This window comes from Passer domesticus, chromosome 4 (genome assembly GCF_036417665.1).
Source record: "Passer domesticus isolate bPasDom1 chromosome 4, bPasDom1.hap1, whole genome shotgun sequence".
In the NCBI taxonomy this organism is placed as follows: domain Eukaryota; kingdom Metazoa; phylum Chordata; class Aves; order Passeriformes; family Passeridae; genus Passer; species Passer domesticus.
In genome coordinates this window covers 37,705,703-37,731,796 of record NC_087477.1, presented here as the reverse complement: position 1 = coordinate 37,731,796, position 26,094 = coordinate 37,705,703, and the positions used below count along the sequence as shown (strand labels likewise).

Below are 26,094 nucleotides of genomic sequence, written 5' to 3'. Positions count from 1 at the left end.
ATGGAGCCATATAATGTGAGACACAAGATTTCCCATTTCCCCCATCATAAGAAGTTCAAGCAATGCAGAGCAGACTGTTTTCAATCTGTCTGCTTAACTTTCAGGTGAAAAGGTCACTATAATTTTCCCATTCATACACTGGTACGATTAGGAAACCAAAGTTAAAGTGTTGTGAAAGGTGGGGAGATAAAGTTTCTGATTAAATGCATATCTCTGCTCAAGTAGATCAGTGCCATATGACTAAAGAGTTGACCAGCAGAAACAAAGGACGTAGGTGTTGCTGATAAATAGTGCTTGGTCGGTGGTGTTCAGGTGGTCTGCCGGTGTCTTCCTGTTCCTTCGGTAACCCGAGACCTGACTTCCTGGGAATGCCTTCAGCGTTATTTACACTCATTAAAGCTGACTGCCTCGGTTTGATTGAGTGACTTTAGGATTTATGGAATTACGCCATTAAAACAGTCCTCACAATATCAGCAGTAACAGCTAGTGAGTGGTACTTTTCCGGCATCTGACTTGCATAGCACCAAGGTGAGTAGTTTTCTAGCTGATTTCAAGAGATTGAGAAGATGTATGAAAGATATGTAATAAAACAGCTATAATTTGTATAAAGGGAAAAGGAAAAAGAGGATGGAATAAGTACTATTGACATATGTGAGAAGGATATCTGCTTTCCTTCTTCTGAGATTATGTTGTTTGGAGTGAAGCATCTGTTAAAACAAAACTTTTTTAACAAAAGCAAGAAAAGCTTGTGATATGTAAAAACATAATCCCAAAGTACACAAATTGGTGGAATTTTGGCAGCTGTGGGCTGTATAGAGTTTGCAGGCTGAAGGAGAGGACTACCCTTTGTGTTTGGCAATGCAGGAATGTGGCTCATGTCTAAGTTGCTGTTACAAAGCTGTATCCTCAGAACTGGAGGAGCATATTTTGCCTGTATGACATCAGCAAAACCCGCGTGCTGATGAACATTTGAATATCTGATAAACATTTACTTATCACACTAGAATCCGCTTCATTTCACACTTTCTAACATCCTGTGTTTCGTAAGAAAAATAATCAGCTGCCACTGAGAGGAGGAACTGTTATACATAGGATGGCTTATTGAGGCTGATGGTTTATTGCTCTCCTGAGCTTTGTATTTTGATTTTCTGGAAAAATTATACCAAGATGTTCACTCAGACAACTTTGCAGTAGCTTAACGCCATTACTATGCATCCAGCAAAAAGAGACAGCAAGGATGCCAAAGTGGAAGCTTTGGGAGAAAGGGGAGAGCATTGTGAGTCAAGGAGATATGCTGGGATGCAGTGTATTATTTCTCACTGATTCAAAGCTCTGTTACTAGCTCTTGGAGGGTTCTTGAGACCCTCATGAGTTGGTTCCTTTTCCTGTTTCACAGGATTTCCCAACTCTATTAATTGACAAATGTCTGCATCCATTTTGAATGCATTTCCTTTGGGTGTTGGTGATAATTTTAGTGACACCTCTAAGCAAAATAGAGGGGGAATTGCCATGCAGAAATTCTTTGAGTTCTCTTGCTGAGCAGCACCATCTTTATAAATAAGATGAGAATGCTGTACAAGCAGATGCAGCTTTCCTGATTTCCATGCTGTATTTTCACTGAACTTCCATAGCAAGTTGCAAAAGGTCCTTTAAAAAAAGTTATCCATCACATAGGAACTTACAGTACAAGGGCTTTACAAAAAAGATCCCTCCAATGTTATAATTTTTTTTTTCCTTCTTTGTCACTTGTGTTTGGCCTGTATTGACCTTCTGATTCTGATTGTGCTAATATTGGTGCAGTTTCAAAGTGCATCTCTAATTTGTACTGGCAAACTGAACCACTGCATATTATCTCTTAAAAGCCCTGAGACTGATTGGTGCTACAAGTTATTGAGCTTGAATGATCCCTCTAGAAGCATTAATAGTTTTGTTCAGGTGCTATATTTGATTGCATAGGATCAGTCTCGAAACTTACTGAGAGCATTAAATGGAAAAGCATTTCAACTCTTACATTTCTTGTGAAGCATCGACAACATTACAGAACATGAGCTTGAAGCTTGTTTCTGGAAAAGGTCATACAGTCTTTAAAATGTACAACGTGAGAATATGTCTAATTAGTATAAAATCTCAACTGAAAGGGGAGCTCAGCTTGGATAAAAATGAGTTCTTGAAAAATTTATTGCAGTTCCCATAAGCAAACATTCACCATTATTTCTAAATACTGTATTATGAGATGAAAGGTTTCATGACCTGTTTAATTTGCTAAACACTGGCATCTGTTTCCCTCCAGGGTTCTGTCGGAGTGCCTGGTGTTCCAGGGAGAGATGGACAAGTGGTGAGTTCTCTGACTTTTTCAGCACTGCCATTATTTATGTAGTGGATTAAAGCAATTTTGGGTTTGTTCACATGAGCAATATGCAACCTTATATCCAGAACTGTGGTTTCAAATTGGCTTCATGGAAAAGACCATGTATAATACAGCATAATGTGCTTTGTGCTCTGAAGTAATTTTTCTAGTTTTATCTGAACAAGCAGCAGATTTATTAAGCTGAAAGTCTGGTGTTCAAATTTGGTGGTGACTGATAGGTTGTAGAAAGGAATGCATATTAATAGTCTGTTACTTGAGACAGCATATTTACAAACAAAAGGTTTTTTACTTTTTGTTAACTCAGTCTCATAATGCAAACATTTCCATTGATATTGGGTATTGAAGTGGTGCCAATACATTGTTAATACAACCTATAAATAGGGATATAAAAAGAAATGGAAGTGCAACTGGAGGATAATTAGAAAATTAATTTTGGGGATGAAAACACAGAGGAGTAAATCAAACAAATATTTTTGAACACAACCGAGAGGAAATGTTAATTTAGGCAAGTCACTGTCAGAGTTCAGAATGGCCCTCCATAAGGAGAGGTCACAGTAAAGCAGCAGGGCTGTGTTACAGCATTGCTAAGGTTTCTTGGCAAATCTGGGCGATGAAGTTTAAATAGTATACCTCCTTGTCTGTAAAGAGTATTATCCATCTGTTGTTCTCACAAGCCCTAGCATTCCTAGTGAACTTCAAAAGCACTGGCAAGAGATGCCAAAAGGAAAATGTATGTAAATATCTTCACCAGGTTCAAGCATCAGCAGATGGTAGTGAATAAGGGTTGTATTAGACAATCCTCTCTTCTGCTTCCCTCACCAATAGTCCTAGGAATAAGTGATTTTTCAAACAATTTACTTTTAATTCTTCTTTCCTAAAAAAGAAAAAAAAAGGATGTATTGTTTCTAATAACATAATACATAGTATTAGACCTGTGTTTTCAGAGTGGTTATAAGAAATAATGTAATAATCATTCACTTTATTGATAATGATAAGAATTTATTTTAAACTATTCAGAGTATTACAATTTATGTTAAACAACAGACTAAAGAATATTTAGAATTAACTATATCTATATATACGTACATATATATACACACATATATATATATTTAATGCCAGAATTTATAAGAAAATAATATTAAATAAATTAGCATTAAGTCCTCAGATTTTTTCCTTCATATTTTATAACTGCTTTCAGTTGCAACAGGAATGGTAGACAGTGCTTACCTGCTGAGATGCTGTTGCTGTACATAATTCAAGTAATTTTTGTGGCCTGACTGAAATGCCAGTGAAAATTTACTTTGTGGCATATCTGTAGGAATATGTAAGAAGACTGGATTGGTGAAGTTGGAAACTGCTTTGAATAGAACAGAAGTGATGATCCATATTTAATTCAATAACTTTATTTTTAATAGTACTCATGCAAATTCCAGCCAGAAAAATTCCCTCAAATGAGCAGAAAAAATTGATATTAATGAAATGTGTCAAATGTGTGATTAATGTGTCATTTTGGGAGACAGGGAAATTTTTTAAGCTCTTTGGCAAGGTTGTTGCATGTCTATTTTTAGAAGACCACATAGACTTATCTGCATGTTTCAGGGGGCATAAAAGAAATGTGCAGTTAAACATTATGGGAAGATACAAACAGATCTTTAAATGTTGATTATTAATTTTAAATTGTGCTTTAAAAAAACTCCAGAATTTTCAATTTATAGGTGTTTATTTATTTGATTTACTTCAATATTAATCACATCTATAACTTCACAGACATTTTAAAATTGCCACTTTATTAAAGATGTCAGTGTATTTTTAGTGTAGCTGGACTGCTTTACTTTTGACCTTTTAAAAAAAAACCTGAATTACTGAAGTGAAACACAGGTACCAGGACAAAAGCCACACAGATAAAAATAAATTGCTGTTGCATTCTTTAGTTTGAATTCTCAACTGTTGATTGATACTGACTAGAAACCACTTCCTTATTTGCAAAAGATATATTATATTCATGTAATACTAGGCAGATGAAAGTTGAATGTTGCTGTCTCTTTTAATAAATAGATTAAAAAATTATGTTAGTTTGGAAACAGTGGTAGAATTTAAGTTTAAACTGAAGCAGTGTTGGTCTAAAGTTAGAAAGTATAATGTAGCTTAGCAATCCCATGTTAATATTTGCTATTGAAAGGTCAGTTCTTCCAATTTCTATGAAAAAACGGATTCTCAGTGCAGTGCAACACACAAGATATTGATGAGGACCAGAGTGGTGATTTTAATAGTTGGGCTGTACTGTGAGCCAGCTGCTGGCACTTCTGTCTTTACTCATTCAGATTCATGGTGACTTGCAGAATAGTTGGGTTCAACTTGCATGTGTGATGCGAGTCATCCCCTTTTTAGAAGTTACGTAGTTAAAGGACTTTACAAAAGCCTTACTGTCTTGGTTGCCTTTTGGTCAGTGAGCTTGCTCTGTCAGACAGCAGCATGTGCAGCGCACTAAGTTCCAAGTTAATATTTTTCCTTGGTTTAAAAGGCAGTGAGTGTTAAGCATATGCTTAAAATTAAGTGTGTGAATGCTTCTCTCATTTGGACAATGAAGTATTTTTCAGCCCATGATTGTCAGCAGTGGGTTAGCTTTGCTCTGTCCTCAAGCAGTTGAACAAAAGAGAGTTAGGTCATCTCCATCATCTACATGCCTCTGTAATTTTCCTTTTTCTTTCTTTTCACCTCTTCTTTAATTTAAATACTGAGATGGGGAGATGATTGACAAGTCTGGCCATAGGTCTGGGAATGAGATCATAAATTCTGAGTGCACTTAGAACAGTCTTTTAATCCCTTAACATATGAACCGCTTGTCTTAGACAGTCTCTAGATATTAGAGTAAGTGTAATTTTACACAACCCACATGTTTTTGCAGGACTGTTAACTAGTAGATTTTTCTTGTATTCAGAATAGCAAAATCACTGCCATAAAACCTTCACACATTAGGCCAAATCCAGTGAAACATTACAGGTAGTCTTGCAAGCACATTTACAGTCTTCATTTGTTCCTACATTTGAGAAACTACAGCAAGTTTATCTTGAGAACAGTAACTGGAAAGGAGCTGCTTAATAATACCTGCAGCTGGACAGAGTGTTGTTTCTGGGATGGACCAAAACCTGCTAAGATAAAGAAACTTTGAGTGCTCCTTTTCCTTTGCAGACTGTTGTGCAATCCACAGGTTTATTTCTATCCCAATACAATGGAAGATAAACTTCTCTTTCTCCATCCCTGGCAGAAGCTCCTCAGTCACTTGAAAAGTACAAAAAGGCATTAGTTCTGCATGGAGGTAGGAGGTTGCAGTGATCTAAGGATGTCACATCCCTACATTAATCATGTTGAAATGGCCACAAAGGGCTTCTTGGAAAGTTAAACTCTGCAAGTATAGAATATATATTCTGGTATTTGTTAAGTGGTGCTGATTTGATAAGGGCTGTCAATGACTGCATCGGCACACAAAGAGAAAAGCACAGATTCCTTAAGTTAAGATGGTATTTGGCCTGAAGGAACCCAGTGACTGGAGTTTGTGCAAATGACTCTCTTTGTTATAAATAAGAGTTTGTCTGGAGTGCATAAACCCCTCACTCTAAACTTCCATAAATCGCTTTTTCTTACGTATTACTTGATATTTTGGTGGTTTTTTTGTAAGGGTATATTGAGAACAGAATGAGTGGTCAGGATAGATCCCTTCATTTCAAATTCTTCTGGCAGATTTGCAATAGCAATATGATAAACCTCAGAAAATTTTTCCTTCTTATCAGTAGATTCAGATGCTGGGTATGCACATTTCTTACTGCTTTCTTCATTCTTTTTGTTTCTCTATTTTCCATATATTTCCTTATTACTGTGTGTAGTGCTGTGTAGGAACACATTTTGAAGTATCAAATTCCTTCAGCTAAATGAGGAAGGGTATGCATCTACTAACACTTTCAAATAAAGAGAGGAAACATCATAAATGTAGTTCACAAATTCTCAGACAGGTTTGCAGGCCAGCTGAGTCTTGTTGAAGAGCCTTTCCACTTAATTTCAGTTGGTGAGTGGGCCAAGAGAGATTTCCAGCCCCTAAACAAACAATTTTAAGTTACTTTTGAGGGGAGCAAAAAGCAAGTTGAAAGGAATTGAATTCAACCCTGGTTTGAAATGGAAATCATAGTAACATATCTGAAAAACCTCTTTTTAACTCCCTTTCCTCTTCTATGTATTTTAGAGTAAAATTAGACTGGATTAGGTTTGGGGCCTCTTGTGTTTCCTTATCCTTAAATTGATTATATTCTAGTGACTGAAAAATATAGCAATACTGACAGCTTTTCTTTCAGGGTGAGGTGGATATCAACCAGCTGGTGTGGAGAGTTATGCATCTCACCAAAACAAAACCTATTTCAGAACTGCAGCCTACAGGCTGTTTTTCTGTTACAAACAAGAAAAGCTGAGGCCTCCAGCCATGTTATTTTTAGCTGATTAATTTTGGGTATGAAGGTATATGCCTCAGGGGCAGAAAACACTCCTGTAAGGAGAAGCATGCTTTCAACTGCCTCAGCTCCTTTAATATGGACTCTGGTGGGTAATACATTTTCAGACCTGTTATGAACTAGATTTTATTAGTTCATATTGACAGATTTTTTTTCTCATATTACCAGCGGAGCCAAGCAATGCTCTATAGACCTGAGTACTCGCCAAATTCAGATTAACTTCAGTGTAAGCATTAAGACTACCCCTACCACAAGAGTATCTGAGGAAACTGCTCCACCTATTTATTGATCAGAGTGCTGAAAGTTGTCCTTTGTCCAAATACAGGAAAGAGTTAGGGGGTTGGTCAAGTTACAAGATAAAAATAACTTTATATGAAAAAGAAGTCAAGGGTTACCTAAACAGTATTTCTAATGCAATATTTGCATGTTCACCAATGTGGGGCATGACATTTGTGCATCTGGTAGTTTTGTTGCTGCTTTGGTACAGCGGAACCTTGATAGAGAGGATGTTGAGATAAGATGCTGCTGGTACCCCAGCATCCCACGGAGCTCTTGCTCTTTCCATCACGGTGTCAGTGAAGCCGCATGTTGCTGAGGTGGCCTTTGGAAATCACAGCCCAACTCAGTTGCCAGCAGGGAGAATTTTATTTTATTTTGGTGTATTATGGTAGTTGCACACAGTGCTTGTTACACAGGACAGCTTCTGCGGTGTGGTTTAGCTGAGAATAAGAATGCAGAAGGGCAGAAAGGGCAATTTAATTGCTTTAAATTGAGTACCGAGACACTTCACACCTCACCACAGCATCTTCCCCACTGTCCGTCCATTTCAGGGAAAAGTTGCAAAGGTATGCTCTGAGGGCACCTTCACACAATTTCTGTGGGTCTTGTATCTTTTTCTTGTGTGAGGGTGCAGTTTAACCCTCATACATTCTCTGACTGGGATCATGGGTTGGGTTTCATAGACACTAGAAAGTTTTAGAATGATTATCACTCTGTTACTGAGCAATAATTTCTCAGGGGGGAAATGACTGGAGAAAGGTGAGTTGTGAGCTAAAGTTAGATGTACTACAGAAAAAATTACTCTTCAAATGGGGAAAAAGCACTGTCGAGGCCACTCTTGGAGTACTGTGTCCAGTTGTGGGCTCCGCACTACAAGAAAGACATGGACATACTGGGCAGACTCCAAGTAAGGGCCTCAAAGGTGCCTTCAAAGTTCAAGCATTCTGTGATTCTATGAAAAAAAAATCAATAAAAACATGCTGCCTTGATTTGAAAGCTAGCTGATGTGCAGGAGACAATTGCTTCTGCAGCCTAGCACCTTTGCTGTCAATGCTATTAAAGACAGACTACAACAGCAGTCAGGAATGACATTAGCCATGGCCTGGTGAATGTAAAAAACATGTGACATGGAGGATTTAGCTTTATGGTTTCTTTCATTTTATCAGGTTGAAAAGCAGTGTGATTTAAATTGTTGCATTGAATGACATTGTTGAGTATCTGGTGTTCCCTTGCATGCAACACTCCTTGAATAGCAGGGTCATCATCTTCAGCCTCTTAAAGGTCAGCTGTGCTTTTTGTTCATCTCCAAAGCACTAGCCTGTGGGGCTGAAGTGTACTTATACAGCATTTTACACTCCAGCTTTACTCTTACAGCATTTTGCACTCTGGTTTTAATACATGATTTTACTAATAAATAGATAAATTCATAAAAGTAACTAAACTTCCTAACATGCTTCCTAACAGAAATATTTTAAAATATTTTCATGCCAAGAATCAAAATCATTTTTTGGGACCAACATGGCTAAAATAACACAGTATTTGAGTAGGGAAGAGCTATCAATCTACACTTCTTCAAAAGTTGACAGCTCTTTGCTTCATAACTACTTTGAGCAGAGCATTTTTATTTTTGTTTTGTGGTTTGGTTTTCTTGTTTATTTTGGGGGCTTTCTGTTAAGGCTTACTGGAATTGTAAAAATATCTGCACAGAAAGCCAGACTGCCATGCCTACAAGACATGCAGAGTGACAAAGAGAGACTCCCTGGCACAAAGCTTGTTTAGCTGTGCGCTGGGAATGTTCATCAGGGCTAGGACATAGAACATCTTATGGGCTGTACATTTTAATTTCTTTTCACTGATTCTTTGTATAGACAAGAAAATAAAGGTCTGACAAAGGGAAAGGAATATTTTCCCTGTTCTTCTGAACATTACCAACAGAAGACAATCGCTACAAAAACATAAAGGCACAAGGTCATTTCTGTGTTATCCTTCTCGGTTTCCCTTCAGTCTTTCCCATTCCCAGAGCTAGTTTCTGCACTTCAAGTATCTCTGCCTAGAGCTTTCAGTACTGTAAGTGAAGTGCTGAGCATAGCAAAGTTGTATATAGGTCAGAAATGTGATTGCTGGTATGAATGGGGATTTACTATGACTAGGTGGCAGGCTGAGGTTTTCACTTTTTTCCAAAGAAATTTTTTTTTTTGTTCTATTTTTGTGGTCTCCTTTTTGTCACAGCAGTAGCCTCTGCATCCATAGCACTGATATGTAAACCTGGGAGGAAAGTGCAAGCCTGGAACTTCAACCTTTTGATTTGAGATGTAAGCCCCTGAAAGCATCAGCTGACAGCAGCTGTTTGAAAATGAAGGGGAGAGAAGCAAGCATGTTTGGGGCGTGGGGATGAGGAGAAACAAGTGTGTATTCATGGGTCCCTTCTGCTTCGTTTTGTCAACTGACAATTTTCTTCAAGAGTCTTTTAGGTCAATCCTTCAGGACACTCACACCTAATCTCCAACAGCTTCAAATCCTGAGCACTCATATATCAAATGCCTGTGCCACTTTATCAGCCTCACAGCTACTGTAGTACAAAAGGGCCTTGAGAAGGAGCTGACACAAGGGACTATTTCATTCCTTGAGGGCTTAATGGTACCTAACATTTTTTGCTCTGGCTTGGAAAATGCCTCACTAAAGTTTTGCTAGAACTTCGATGATTTTGGTTTGTTTTTTGAAACAGTCCAACTCTTTAGGAAATGAAAATGTAATCAATTATTCCATTGCCTAATTTAGAAGTACAATGGAACTTGCTTTCATGGACAGTTAGAGTTAATACATCTATGATTAAATCTGCCTGCAGAAGTAAGAAAGAGATAAGTTCCTAATAGGAGACTTTTATGGAGGACTAGAAAATAAGTTTTGTGTTTGGAAGAGCCTTTATCTTAATGCCTCTGGAACTTCTGAGTAGAGGATTGGTTCATCATGTGTACTAAATTTGAACACTGTGAAAACTTTTCACTGAGTTTCTGATACAAATTACTGTTCCAAATTTGATTGTGATATTAGCTATTGGATTTAACTTTTCCACATTTTTCTACACTTAAATAGCAAAGAGCTTTTAAAAGGACCGAGCTGCAGACTTTTAAAAATCTTTCTTTGTCTGTTATTTTAATGCACTTTGCCATGTCAGAAATGTGATGCGGTTCTGTGTGTGAGGGTTATCAAAGGTATTTCTTGTGAAAATGAGATACATCTGCAGAAGCTTTTAAATAATAAGCCATAAGCTCTTGTTGTTTTACAGTAAAGTCTAACCATTACATTATTTTATCTAAAATGAATATCTGTCATTTTCCAATAAACGTTGGATATAAACAATAAAAGTATCTTTTTAGAGATTTTTTTCTTATTTGCTTCTTTTCTTTATTTTTAAAACTGAAGATAGGGAAGAAGATTGAAAATAAGTGTTATTTGCTGATTGAGTCATGAAAATAATTTATGATTCCTTAAACTGTAGAAGAGTGATATACTACCCATTGAACATACCCAAAATTTGGTGCATTGATGTAATGCTGACAGTTTTTAAATCTTTTAAAACCACTTTTCAACCACTGGTATAAAAGATGGATAAGCTAAGTATATTTAAAAAATTGAAAAGCTCTCTGTTTTTCCAAATTCTTCCATTTCTGAAACAGGCTTTTCTCATTTTTTTTCATTATCTGTCTTCTGTCTGAGACCAGAAGCACAAATGTCAAAATAAATTAAGACAAGCCTTTCTTGCAGCATTTCTAAGTTGCAGAGAGAAGGAAAGCATTGGCAGTCTTGCTGGGAAGACTGTGCTTTTAAGGCTAATTGGACAGATTTTAAGAATCAGGAGTCATAGGTCTCCTTTCTGTTTAGTGTGACATCTATGTGTTCCCACCTTTTTCAGAAGAATAATTTCTTACCTTACGTGGGTTAGAATTAATCCACCCTAAATGACAAAATAAGTCATTTTAGTGCCCAGCTGTGGACTACATTTTTGCAGAGTCTTTTAAAATTGTGTTTATCATTACTGCCCCATTATGAGAAGGTTCATATATTTCATCATGTCTTTCTTAACTTCATCTTTCTTTTTCTTTGCCTTTAGGGTGAACCTGGTTTGCCTGGCATAGCAGGAGAGAAGGGAGAAGCAGGGCTTAAGGTCAGTATTGAAAATGAATTAAAAACAGAAGCACAGAGTATGTGAGTGCATATGTAGATGACAGTTGTGCTTTCCAATTTGGGTTTATAGTTTATATTCTGACTGGCTTTTAATGATCTGGTCCCTCCAGTGACCAGTGCAGTAAGAGGCTTTACACATCTCACCATAAAGAAGCATTTTCTTCTGCTGTGCATGTATAACTCCAGTCAGTGGCACTGATTCATAGGCATCCACTGCCAGCTGAATGCAATATGCCTGGAAGTGTTTGGGAATTTGGGGACCTTTTCAGAAAGGCTTTGTTTATGCCCCTTACAATGTGTTTCAGGCTTCTTTTCAAGAACTGCTGCGGTCAGTTCTTTGACAAATGTCAGGATGAAGTCTTGAGGGCTGATCCTGCTATTATGGAAGTTAGCAACAAGCCTCATTAGGAGCATGTCTCAGCCTGTATTTGTTACATCAGAATGACTCTTTGCACTTTATTGTTCTATAGTTTGTTCTGCTGTTTTAATATTGAACAAGTGAAATAGAACATAAAGCTTATGATGATAACTTCATTTAAAAGAAAACTCGACGTGTCCAAGATGATGGGATCTGTGGGCCTCTTGGAGGGGGTAATGCTAATCTCTAATCCCATCAGCTGCGAGTGATGGGATCTCTGGTGCTCATGTGCTCCTCAGCTCCTCTGTGCATCATGCTGCTGCTGACAGACATGCAAGGCAGCCTCTTTACATTTACTGACTGGCTGCTTGTCCATCAGGAATGAAAACAAACCATTTGGGAGCATGACCTTTTCTTACTTTGTATACAGAATAAGCCAAATTATGGCAGTTGATGCTTAATTCGTATTCACAGCTGTAGTCCCTGAGTTGCCTAGCGACTGCCAGCCATCAAAAGGGACAAATATGAGCCAGAGTGCAGCTCTGAGCCAGAAACGCAGAGAAGATGAGTTGTCAGGGTCAGGCTGGTGTGCAAAAGTGCTTTTGCAGTTTCTCAAGCACGTTTTAATTTTGAAAAAAATAATGGCTATAAGCCATCTTTTTGTTACAGTGAATATAAAGAGCACTGAAGGCTCTTTACTCTGGAACAGTTATGAATTTGTTCAAGACACTTAAGGCATTTTCTTGCTCTTGAGGAACCTTCTGAGCCGTTGACAGAATCCTAAGACTTTCCCTTCACATCCAGACTTTTTGTTTCTTTTGTTTGTTCCCAAAACAAGGAGAACCACACATAGGAGCCATGTAGGTCCCTGCAGGCTGCTTCTCAAAGACATATGCCTGTCAGGGTCTAGGACAAATTAGTGAGAGAGTTCTTCAATGCAAACCATTGAAGCTTTTAAAAAAATGTTGAACTTGTACTGTCTATTGAGATCTATTAAATTTACACATTTTATTGTTCATTGAAGATTTTCTTGTTGTGTCATCTGAGACGTTGTCATCAGTAGTGACATAATTATTAGTAAGGACAGTAATACTAACATTAGTAATAACTAATGATAGTAAGGCTAACACTTTTGGTTTTGCCTGAGTTAGTAACTTACCACTTCTTTGCTCCAATTATTTTCCTTAGGGTGACCCTGGAGAAAGAGGACAAAAGGTGAGATGTTTCACTTCCTTTGTTGTGTTTCTGTTTTGGGTAACTTGCTTGGAGTGCACTGATCCTGAGTTTAAAAATAAAAAACCACAGCTCCTACCTAGAACTTAAGTAGCACAGTGCAGCCTTTCCAAGGGTCAGATAATACCTGCTAATGGAAGTTATTGATCTGTGATTACTGCAGTGGGATTAGTCACAGAGTGCTGTGATTTTGTGTTAAAGGCTGCACAGATGAACAATCAGGCAACTAATCCTAACTGTGGTGAGTCTCAGAAAATGATGAGCCTCTCTGAATAAATTAGAGAGCCTCACATTTCTCCTTACTTGGTTTTGAGGTTCTGACACCTGTGTGGAATAAAACAATTAGGTAACAGAATGGCAAAACTACATAGATTCTAAGTGATACCTGGATAACAAGCTCTCCATGTACTAAAAATAAAAATGGAAATTAAATAAATAATAAAAATGGAATAAAAAATAAAAGTGGAATGCTCCATTTGTGTTTGGTTCAGTTTAAGTAAGAGCAAGGGAGTCTCCGCCCTGATCTCCAGTGATGCTGTCTGGAGAGGCACACTGATGGGGCTCTTACTTGCAGTGAGTTAGCAAGAAATTGCTTCTTTGATGTCCAGTCCTACCAAGGCAAGACGGGGGGTGGAACAAGCTCCATGCTGCAGAAGGGGAGTATAATTCTGCTCTTCCAGGCATAGTGGTTGGTAGGAGCACAGTGAGTTTAGAGCTGAGCTTCCTCACCTGCTCACAGGGGCAGTTTGAGAAATAGCATAAACCTTATTTTGAGTAGGAATCCATACACAGCCTTATCTTCTGCAAGTATACTGAGCTTATGTTTAAAAAATAATTTGTTTGTACTGAGGTGCAATTTTCTCTTGAGAAGTGTTTACCTGTGTCTTTGCAGCTACAGCTGCTTTTCACTTCCAGATCCATATAAATCTGTGTAATAGCAGCTGGAAGCATGCTTTGCCAAGGCAGTTAATTTCACGTTTTCAAAAGTACACCATAAAAATAATCTACGGAGATCTTGAAAGTCTGTACCCCACATGCAGAACTATATAATCATGAAATATGCATAATGAAATAATTTATTCTGTTAAAATGATATTTTTAAAGTACTTCAGTAATCCTTGGTTTGTTTTCAGACATAAAAGGAATAACAATGAATTTAATATGTAGTGAATTTTTGTCACTTAAAACCATTCTATTTTTCCATAATTATCTTTTGTCTTTTTCTAAAATGTGTGGTTACAGATCCCCCCAATAATTTATCATGTTAAATGAACTTGAGTAACATTCCTCACTGTTATTCTTCCATGTTTCGTGTATGTTTCCTTAATTACAGTGCTGCTAGATTCTCAGCTGGTTCCCATTGTATCAGTGGCTGTGATGTATAAATTGCTAAGTCCTCTCCAAAAGGATTTTACATCAAGGTTTTCAGAACAATATGACAGATACTGAATAATGTTATTTGAACAGTACTACTGGTTATCAGACCAAGGCCAGGAGTCTACTTAGGCTCTGTTTTAGTCTATTTAGACTCTGTTTTTATCTATATTTTTGGCATTTAAAATACTTACTGCACTTTACATGAACCTCAACTTCCACAGAAATTTTTAGCTGTATTCTTAACATTAAACAACATACAGTATATTTTATATAGTCTGGACTTCTTATATGGTTACATGACTAGGTGGAAAATAGGTCTTTTTATAGATAAATATGATGAAATTTTTATTTTAAAATTTTGGGCATTTTTTGAGTAGAAAATATCTACTCAGCCATGATAAGGTGTTATCTGAATGTCACTTTTTTAACAAAAACCATGCATAGAATTTATGTAGAGATAAAGTAATTTCGTAGCTCCTTGGAGCAGTGATATTTAGTGATTTTTTTTTAGTTTGTGAATCATTCATGAAGGACTTCAGACTCAGAGAGTATGTGCTATAAATTACTTGAGAATCTCAATAAAAACTACTAGGATTGTCTTAACTGTCATCTGAATTTTTTTAGATGCATCTAGGTGAACATGTCTGTGTTAGGAAGAAAAATGTATTTGTAATTTAAAGTGCTGAATCATCACGAAATCATTGAATCATTCATTCCTTGCTAAACTGCAGTGAACTGAGAAAGATGGTAGATTATACCAGCAGGTCTTTTGATGCTTTGTGGTGGGTTTTTTTACAGATCTGTGTAATCTGCAATTACAGTGAAGTCTGTGTAAGACATAGCCACTTCCTGACCATGCCACAGAGACTGTCTGTCTGATGAGCAAAATCAACTTGTATTGTTAATCATATTGGAAATCTGACTGTTCTCTGCATACTGTGTGCTTACAGAAAATCATTAAAATATATGTGTTTCAATTATAGGGGGATGCTGGCGAGAATGGACTGAAGGGTGACACAGGAGAAAAGGTAACAACACTTTTTAGCAGAGTAGAAAATGTGTGCCTTGCGCATGCTTATACTATAACCAAATAATGAAAACAGTATTTTTTTCAAAAGAAAAATGCATTTTGAGATGGGGTTTTTTTTAAAGATGAGCGATTTGGTTAAGTTCATTTTTATGAACAGCAGAAAAATTTTCACTCTTCTGTCCAACTAAGCATAAGACTTCTTACTTTATGCAGCAGTAGCCCTAGTACATAATATATCAGCATGGTTCTAACTAGCACTCCTCTGTTGAAATTTGCATCATACACAAGCTTTGGTCACAACCTGCCAGTTGGAACTGCCCCTTTGAATTACAGCCATGTTTTCTGGGATACCCTTTATCTTTTCCCCTTCTGTGTTTCCATCAAATAGTGGGACCAAACCAATACGGGACAAATTTATGGTATCGTGATAGGCAACTTCCCTCCCAAACTGGAAGCTGGAAAATCAAGAGTTGATGATAAACAGACTTCAAATCTTTGTTCCAAGTGACATCAACAATAACCTGCCTTTATACATACTTTGTTGCAGAGTATGAAGATGTTGTAGAAATCACCAAAAAATAGATTTTGTCAAAATTTCTATTTTCCTGAATTTTCTTTTATGTGAGACTCGCACTCAGAAAATCAAACTGGAGTTTTCAGTGTGGTTTCCTTACAAAAGCCAGTCTTTAGCAGTCAGGGTAAAGGCTGTGTTGTGGATGAGAAAGGGTCAGGCATATTGATCTCTTCTGGCCATCATTTTTGAACTGATATGCTTCTAAAAAACATTTATTTTAATGCCTACGCTTGGGCAGAAACATAAGCACTTCTTCTTGTACCCCTGCATGTGTAATGCTTAACCAACTTACAGCATCTTGGTTCAAGGAGAAATTTATGATGGATTTATCAAGCTGGTAAGGAATGCATGCAAATCCCTCAGGAGCTATCATTTGGGTACGGTAAATCTGTCCTTTGAAGAGCACAAGGATTTTAAGGCATATTCTAAAATCAGCAATTGAAAATAGACATTAGATTTAAGAACAGTCAAGTTACTTGATTTTTGGAGTTAATTTAAATAATACTTTATTTGCTGTCATGCTTATTAATAGAGATGAAAGTCTTAAGAACCTTATTTACTTACTTACATGATGTATGCTGGTAACATAATCTTGATCCACTCTTACATGATTTAAGGATATAATCAGCTACAAGTCTGAATTGAGATTGTTGTTCAGATAGATAGTTCTACAACAAGTAAATGGTAAGGTTATAATCTCTCTGGGAAGCCTACAGCAGTTTCACCTGTTGCTTTTCTGCTTCATTAGCCTTGAGGGTGAGCTTGAATCCACAAGGATGCCCATATTGCCCTGTGATCAGCAGTGTGCACCTCCCCCTGTTTGGGATCTTCTTTGAGGAAAAAAAGTTCTCTCCTTCTTTCAATGGGAGATCCTTTCTGCTCAAGTATAAAGTTTTAAATACTGCTGTGTGAACTTTCAGCAATTAGGCAGTCAAGTTGGGATCAATTTGTGGAAAGCAGAGGTTCTCAGGAGACTTCTTGTATTGCTGTATCTGAAGAATTTCTAGGCACCTCCTGAACTTCATAATGCAAAAGTCTCCCATCTCTTCTAAGTTCTGTATTATTTTTCAGAGGTGGGGTGGTGACATGAGAATATATTGTATTCATTTGGAGTGCTCTGCTTTAGCCATAATGGGTTAGAGTCCTCTGCATTCATTTTTGCCAGATTTTCCAGGGCTGAGACTTTGCTGACTTTCAACATTTTTCTTCTTTTTCCCTGCCTACAAGACAATCTGCCAGCCAGAAAAAAAGATACAGTTCTTAGAGGAGAGCTGCAGCTTAAAGTTTCTGATAGGTAGCTTTGCAAACAGCACTTTCTAGAGAGCTTATGAGGGTGGTTTTTGACAGATAATTTAGGAGTAAGCATTAAACTTGGTGTCATTCCTTTACACTTGAGCTGCTTAGCAGGGTTTGTATTCTTTCCTGGTCTTCAGCATAGGGGGAAGTTTTTGCTTAGGAGATTTAATCCATAGTCCATAAAACTTAAAAATATTTCTTTGAAAGCTTCAGTAGAGTTTCTGTGAGATAAATAATACATTTTTATTCATGTGGTGGGAGAGTGACATACCACATGACAACAGATCCAGACTTGGTTTAGGAGCAGGTTCCTGTTTGTGCAAAAAAATGTAGCTTTGTTTACTGAACTGCTGTACCTAGTGACACTCAAAAATATGGACTTGGGTCCTAATTTTTGACCTGAGACTTCAGAATTAAAATGTCATTGTTGAATTGTTGAAGACAGTGTCAGTACCAAGCTTGAGTTCTTGCTTCTGTTCTTCCACTGTAGTCTTGGTCCTTAGAAACTATCAAGGATCTTCCTTCTTTGTACATGTTCCCCTGCTAAAGTTTCTTCATTTGCAAACTGTCTTGACTCAGCAGTGAATTGTGAACATACTGTACTGTAATTTTTTCTTTGATCTAGTTTTTATTCTTGCATGAAGGTGGATTATAAATATTTTGTGTCTTATCTTCTCCATATCCATCATTGCCCTTTGAAATATTTAACCATTTAATATGTCTTACTAGTTGCTTTGGCCCTTTATAGCTGTAAAAGGTTCATGAGGCTTTCAGTTGTACATGCTTGTAAGGGGTATCAGCAGTGTCACTCATGCATGTCTATTAAAAGGAGGCAGCTCAGGTTTCCATGCCTGTATCAATCTCATAATACTGATTTTTGTGTTTTCTTACTCACTGCAAGGTGCAGTAACTGTGTATTCCTACTCTTCAGAGGCCAGTGAGCATGTTAACCAGTACAATTTCATTTTATAAGACCATACCAGAACGATGCCATGACCAAAGCAGCTGCAAAGCTATGGCATTCACAGAAGCATCAGGAATGGATGTCCCCTATTTGTATTTTATACAAAGAATATTAAACATTTATACTCTGCTTATACATCTCTGCAGTGTATTCCAGTACTGGCTTCTATCCTACCTATGTAAATCACTGGCAGGCTGCTCAGAGCTTGGAGTTGCTGCTATGTAAAACTTGATGCTTTCAGTGAACAATGTATATTTATTCTGCATAATGAATAATTAAACAATTTTTCAAATAGAAGCACACTAGTCATCTTCGGTAGTATATAGCCTAACTAGAAAACTTTTCAGTAGTTCTTTTTTTCTTTTTTCTTTGGCATATTGTTCAAGAAAACAAAACCAAAACAAAACAAACAAAAAAACATGTAGGCAAATCTTTTTGAGTGCTAGATGTCCTCTCAGAAGAGAGACATTTCCTGAATACATAAATTACCATAGCTGTCTCATCATGTAAAGTATAGTCCTTCATGCATTAATTTATCTATTTAAATACCCTGGTGTGTTGAGGAAATAAAACTATGACCTGTCCTGATGGGGATAAACTCAAAGGTTACTGGGTTTTATTTTTTTTTCAATGTGAATCTTCATTAGCACAAAAAATATTGTCAGTTGAGTCCTGACACTTGCCATCTATAAAATTAGGTCAAATGGTCACTCATATTCTTTGTAAACAGCAGTGAATTATTTTTAATGTAGATCAGCCATTTAGAGATGTCAAAGTATGTCCCATATTCTGGCTGTGGGAAGTACATTTATACAACATCTGCAATTATTAGATCTACATTATTAGTTGTGAAATTTGAAGTTAACTATTACAGGTGTTTGGGTGAGTGAAGCTAAATCTCTCTCTACATGGTCTTGAGAACAACACTGCTCTTTTTCTGAATCACACGGATATAATTAGTTATGTAATAACACAGAAAACAGGCAGTCTTGCTATGCAGTTAATTTGCTGTATAATGTTGCTATACTCTTGCATGATTTATGTGTTTCCTGGAAAATTGTTTATGTAGTAAGAGTGATTATTTCTTGTGGATTTTGTTTCAGGGTGACCCTGGCTCTTCTGCAGCTGGAATTAAGGTAATGGAGTTCTAAAGAAGTTGTGCAGGGAGAAGAGGGGTGGTTGGTCCATTCACTGTGTTACTTCACAGTGTCACAGACATTTTGGGTATCATTCATGTTATGGTTTTCCACAGCTCCATCTTTAATTCATTTTCTCAGATCTCATGTTTTTCATCTGTTTTCTTTTAGGGTGAACCCGGTGAATCTGGGCGGCCTGGACAAAAGGTACTAGTTGGAAATGTCCAGTTTTCCTTCTCTGCTGCATTTGGGATAAATGATGTCACATCTGTGCTACCAGTGGCACTTACCTGCACTGGGATGAGTCCGAGGCAGTACAATTCAGCAGCCCAAGGCTGTGCACATTTGGTCTATGTTTATTTTGTGTTCTAGAAAGGCACAGGAATAATGATACTAATTAACATGAAAAGCAATTTTGACTAACCACCTTCCCTCCTATCCCCAGCATACTTCTTGCATTAAAAGCTTACCCTGTTGCAGCTGGTGAGACTAACAAAGAATGGCTCTGCTCCTTGGGTCATCACAAGCTAACCCTGCATGTTTAACTATTAATCTTCAAACTGTGGTACACTGTCAGATCTCATCAGGAAGAATATAAATATTGGTTCATAGGTTTCACATACACCTGTGAGGGGAATCAAACCATCAGTGGCACACAGTGTGTTTGGAAGGACACACAGACCAGGTAATGGTGCTGTGTTCTTCCTTCCAGTGAAAGAAATTCCCCGTGGTGTGCTGTGTGGCTGAGGCTGCTTCTGCAAGGAAAGGTCCAGCCCGAGTCACAATAGCTGTACTGCACAAGGCCCTGTGAAGCTGGGGAATGTGCTCTTTGAATGCACAGTACATCAAGCACAGCAAATGCTGTGCCTTCAGCTGCCTTTCCTGAGAGTAGGGGGCAGGTCCTGCAGGGAGAGCAAAGAGGCAATGAGAGAACTGGATTTGTGCATTGCAATACTTGGTTTCCCTCAGGAGCCATTGGCACTGTTCTTCCTTCTTATAACACAGAAAATTTTCCACTGCACACTGCTGCAAGAGTTGAACAGAGTCCTTCTGCCAGTTTAGATATTCCAGACAGACAGTCAAGAGCTAAAATTCTATATAGTACATGGCAAGACAACCATTTTCTAATACTCAAGACTTTGGTGACTAAGCAAAACCCCAAACCACATATAAATAAGAAATAAATAAGACATTAAGTATTTTTATTTAAGAAATTATAACTCTCATCAGAGACTAAATAAAACTATTATGGTGGCAAATGCAATTCCTTAGTAAAGTGCAGTTTTAATTAGGAAAAGTAATCAAAGTAGTTTAAAGCTATCTAATCCACAGAATCATTCAGTGTGTGCATTCTGCAGTGTATGCTTTGCTTGGCTAATAAACTAGAAAATGCACTTAAGCGCCTGTGGAGATTCAGACTCTCATTAAGTGGCTGCCATGGAGGCAAAACTAGCAGTGATTTATCAGCAGGCTCCTGGTTCTCAGTCTCAGGCACTCAGATTTGATCTGATTCAAGCAAAATGGATGAGTGAGAGGTATGCAGTTCAGATTTCTATATTCTCTCTTTATTTTTGACACCAGAGGGGGCTTAATGTCTTCGTTCCATTGACCTCATGATTTCCTAGTGTGTCACAACTCCTGTCCCAGCCCCAGCCATCAGCTCCCATGACATGCCCAGTCAGTGAGCCTCCTCCAGCCAGGTGTCCCATGTCTGCTGCCCTGCACCCCTGCTCAGCAGGGACTTTTTCACACCACCAGTGTTGCTCTTTTTCCAGTTGAAGGCACGTCTCTGCCATCTGCATTATCTCAATGCTTTTCTCCCTGTCTGTGTTACATTCATATTTCCTTCCTTTGTCTTCTTTTCTTTCTTGTATTTTCCCTTTTATCTTCTTCTAGTTGTCCCTTATCCATCTTCTAAGGACAAATATGTGTTGAGCTGCCCACCCAAACACTATTTGCATGACATGAAATGTGACAATATTTCAGCAGTCTGACAAGGCAGTTGTGGGCCACATTGTATGCTGAGGTGACAGAATGACCTGCTCTGCCATTATGTAATAGAGTTAGGATACAGCCTTGGTTTCTTTAAAAGTCATTCTTCTCATAAGTCATATTCAGAATTTTTATATTAGGAAAGGTCCAAAAAAGTAAATACTCTGCATTCATCTATAATGCTAGTTGTAATTAAGAAATAATGATTGATTTAATTGTGTTTCATATTAGTGTATCTTTTAGGGGCATTTTAATTGTTTTAGATTACTGTGACTCTGAACTGGCTTTGATGGATCTTTTCTGTTTATTATGTGTGAGTATATGGGGGTTAGCTCTGTCCCAAGTCTAAAAAGTAACCTACTGCAGCAACACGAATATAATATCAATTTTAAATGTTCCAGTTCTGTGCTTGCAAGTGAAATTTAGTGCTTCCACAATTAGGAGGGTAAAGTTGATGGTGCTGTGTGTGTGGCTGCTCAGGCAAAAAGTAGGGAGTTAGTGCAGTGGAGCGTTGTTCTTTTGCAAGAGTAGTAACCCATTTTGTGCTTTAGAAAGTGATAGCAAACCTACCAAAAAGTGTCTGTTGAAAATGGCATCCTAGCCTCTATTCTTTCATCTGATTTTATAGTCATTATTTGGAGACTGGAATCTTTCCTGTGCTTTTAGGCAATTTGAACAGTTAGAACTTTGGAGAAACTAAAACAGGTGAAGAAGTTTTTATCAGATCCTTCTACACCACTTAAAAATCATTCCATTTGTTGAAGTGATTTGCAGCCCCTCTATTGTGTTTTTCATTTTGTGGCAGAATGTAATTTTGTTATGAGTGTTTCAAGTCTGTGTAATATCTCTGCCTCAAAGAAGTGTCTCTGGCTAGTGCAGTTTGATGTACGCCTGTGTTATGTGTAGGTGTGTTTATGTTTGTGTGTGTATACATGAGTGTACATGGGTGTATGGATGTGTGTAAGCATGTGTGTACACAGGCACATAAAATATTGTAATAGCACAGCCTGTAGGTATCAGCCCAAACCACAGAGTTGAAGTCTGGATTTCTGTAAAGCTCATGAGTGTAAAAAAATCTGGAATACAGTTCAGTTCATTATAAAGGTAAAAGTTGGCTTCAGAGTTCAAACCTGAGCTTCCAGAAAGTTCAGGGAATATTCAGATCCAAGGTGCTGGTATTCAGATCCAAGGTGCTGGTTAGAATCCATCTCTGTGTTAAAATAAAATCCCCAGCCTTTAAAATAATGATTTATTCACATGTTACTGCTTTTTTTTTCTGTTCACCATCTTTATTTCCCCAGACAACATCTTTCCATTTAGCTGATACCTCAAAATGACCATTTGTGACAATGTTGTCATTCTTATCTTAGACTATTTCCAAAATTAATGCATTCAGTTTTCAATGCTTGTTACAAAATTACCTTGCAAATAGAGTTCTATAGGTCTTTCCATTGCAATTTTAAATAAGCAAGGTTGTTCTGTGTAAAGCAGTAAAAGGTTACATTCCCACTATCCTTCATGACACTGTGTATGTTCACAGATGAAGAACAAGCTCTGAAATGATGCTGTGGATAGCACTATAAAACTGATGGCCCAGTTATAATTAGGCAGTCCTGCTCGAATTGTGCAATTTAAATCAAGCTCCTCTGAATTGCTTTGGAGCTAAATCAGAGAGTCACACAGCACAGTATCTAGCTCAGAGTTGAAAATGGAACAGAATTAAACATCTGTCATAAGTATGAACTTAAATGGCAGTAAAATGAACCAGTGCTGCTTGTTTTCTTCTCTTTTGCTGAAGTCTAATGTGAATTCATATTTGGCTTTCCTGACATGGATTTTCAGCCCTGAGTGTCATCTTCACGTTGAAGGTTCCCAGAAGATATCCAAGTTCTTAACATGACTCTTACTAATTGTACATTTAAGTCACTCATTTTGAAGAAAGAAAAAAAAAAAAAACAAACCAATCTTGCTGGAGCTGACTAGCAATCATTCATGCTCTTTTATCTTCCTGCAGAATTTACAGGGCTGTTCAATGGACAGTGACCCTAACTGGATAATGTCTGTAATGTTATGTAATTTTCCTATGTAGGGTGAACCAGGCCTTCCTGGGCTTCCTGGACTCCCTGGAATAAAGGTAAATACTGTAGTACCTCTTGTACTGGGTGGGAATACCACAAAGAGGGGGGAAGTGAAAGAATGTGGCTCAAATGGACTTACTGTATTGTGTTATGTCCTTTCCTGTGTCTCTGGTATTAAATTGGGGTTTTTTACAGCAAGTTCTCACGTGGAAAATTGGTTAAGTGTCTATGAGTAGGCAAACAGTATATCTTATATTAAAATGTGAGGCAGAATATTCTAGTTATTTCTTTTGAAAAACAAAAATGGTAGAGGTTTTTTATTTTTTTTCTTTAATAGAAAAGTCTTGTCATCAAAGTTTTACTTGGTTTCCACTTCTATGTGTGCTTTCCAGTAGCAATATTCTACTGAATTAACCAATCCTCCAGTCAGAGAGCTGCATTAATTATACACAGGCAGTGCAGACCCGGCTCTGTTGACAAAAATACTTTGTGCCCCATTACACAGCAGTGATTTCCACTGACAAGTCAAATGTTTTAATAATATTCTGTTCAGTATTAGCTACAGTCCCTGATACAATACCTGGTTTAGTCCCTGGCTTCCAGTTTGTCTGGAATCTTTAGGCAGGTTGATACAAAGGACACATACTTGGGTTAGTTCTAGCATGAGTGGTTGCATTAGCATCTGCAGACACTTGCACAGTTTGAGCTGTAACTGTGTAGTTCTGCACAGAGTGAGCAGATTCACATATCCTGAGTGAGTGCCGATCAGAGTGCCCACTTTTCCTTTGTGTCAAAGACTGTCCTTTCACAAAACAAAATCTCTTGGAAACCTTTTCTTTGCATTCCAGCATGGGCCTGTGTATGTCTCAAGGAGAAAGTTTATAGGATTTCCCCCATAACAAGGGGGATAAGTCAGAGACCAAACTCTTGTCCATTGTGGTAAGATTCAGGATTTATCTCATGGAATGTAACATTTGCAGTGATTTCCTCAAGGGACCTGTGAATTGCCACAGTATTGAAGCATAATGTCCCTTCTGTGTTACTAGTGAATTATGGGGGAAAATTGAATGTGCGTATTAAATTTTGTGTGTTGTAACAGCTTAAAATATAGTTCCTGTGGAGGTCGTTCATTTTCTGCAAGAATAAACTCTGTACTGAGTAGTGAAGATCATGGAGGAGAAGTCTTGTGTGATTAAACCGTTTTTATTAGGGCCTTTGGCAGCAATCCCTATTCTGTTTACTTTAACAGTGAGCAGAGAAGTAGCTCAGATGGAGGTCAGTGGGGCACTTGCCTGAGGCACTCATCCCAGGGACACCTGCCAAAAGCAACTGGAGCCATGGCTGGTCTTTGGGGTTCCCATGTTCATGCAGACCACATGTCCATGCATATAACCAGTAAATAAAAAAGTCTACATCTGAGTGCCTGCTCTGGGAAAATTATTTGTTGGCAGTAAGAACGACTCAGAAGTGCAGCTTCCAGAATCACCTGAAAGATAAAATGTGAAGTGAAAAACGAATGAATGTGGGAGTTGTGCCCAGTGAAAATTTGTTTCCAAATTCAGTGGATACAGTGGAAAAACAGTGCAGTTGCCTGCAGAACAAAATGGAATAATTTGGTCAAATATTAATCATTTAGGAAAATACTTTCTCCTGTTTAAAATCCAGTCCAGAGGGAGACTGGTGGTGTTTCAGTGAAGAAATTTAATCTAGCACAATTCTGCATTGTCCTGCAACCTGGATGGTGACGAGGAAGCAGAATGTGCACAGGACAGAGCAAAGCATATCTTGTCACATCAGACTTGCAGGATGGTTGCTGTTCATTTCAAGGTATTTGTAAGCTCTGTTTTACTAAGCAGTCTGTAGTAAAAAACCCTAGATTCTTCTGAGTCACTGATGCTATGTGGCATGAGAAGTGGTAGCAGAAACCAGAGAATGGCTGGAGTTAGGAATATGGGCACTCATCAGCAAAGGTAAAGTAGGAGTTTCCCCCCTTCTCTCACCCTCCTTTTTAACAAAGATTTATGTACCACCATGGTAAGATCATTACGTTGATTTCCAAAAACAACATTGTTATTATCTCATGGAGAAACAAATTTCCAGTGGTCTGGTGTTGATCAAAAGCTACTTTGAAATAGCAGTGACAGGATGAGAAACTTGATCATGGAGGAAACTCAGTTGTCTGGACTTGGAATCAGTTGGTGCTGTCATCTTGTACAGAACCAAGAGGAGTTTTACTTGGAGCAGTGACTTCTTTTTTCTTTTTTTTTTTTTCTTCTTTTTGGAGTGATCCTTGTTGTTTGTTAAAATTTTTTCTGGGATTTTGGATTCTGTTCCCATGTGAACTTTATAAAACTCTCCAAGATATGTCTTTGCTACTCTATTTTAATGGTGATATGCAGTAGTAGTATAAGATCAAAGACCTAGCAGAAACCTCTCACAATGTTGTTGCAACATCTAAGAATTTGTTACAAAATTTAAATTTCCATAAGGATAATTTTTCCTAACAGATTACACCTTTCTCATGCATTTGTGTGCCAGCCCAGTAGTTGTTGGCAGAGATTTTTCAGGCTTTTTCCAAACTTTGTGAGAGGTAAGGAAAAGATCAAGATACAGATTTATTCTAGACATTGAAAATTCCTGGATGTAGTTCTTAAATGTTAAATATTAAGTCCTGTTTTCCTTAAATCTGTTAGTTGAACTTAAAATTGCTTCCTTGTGCATGTTT

General features: G+C 37.7%; 1 protein-coding gene across 1 annotated transcript in view; it reads left to right on the top strand.

The window, feature by feature from the left end:
* Positions 1–26,094, top strand: part of COL25A1 (collagen type XXV alpha 1 chain) — a 297,126-nt gene that overhangs the window by 221,847 nt on the left and 49,185 nt on the right. The window contains exons 12-18 of the mRNA XM_064417188.1: positions 2,291–2,335; positions 11,258–11,311; positions 12,878–12,904; positions 15,283–15,327; positions 19,267–19,299; positions 19,471–19,506; positions 23,381–23,425. Coding sequence (XP_064273258.1) covers positions 2,291–2,335; positions 11,258–11,311; positions 12,878–12,904; positions 15,283–15,327; positions 19,267–19,299; positions 19,471–19,506; positions 23,381–23,425 — 285 coding nt within the window. The remainder of the gene's footprint in view (positions 1–2,290; positions 2,336–11,257; positions 11,312–12,877; positions 12,905–15,282; positions 15,328–19,266; positions 19,300–19,470; positions 19,507–23,380; positions 23,426–26,094) is intronic.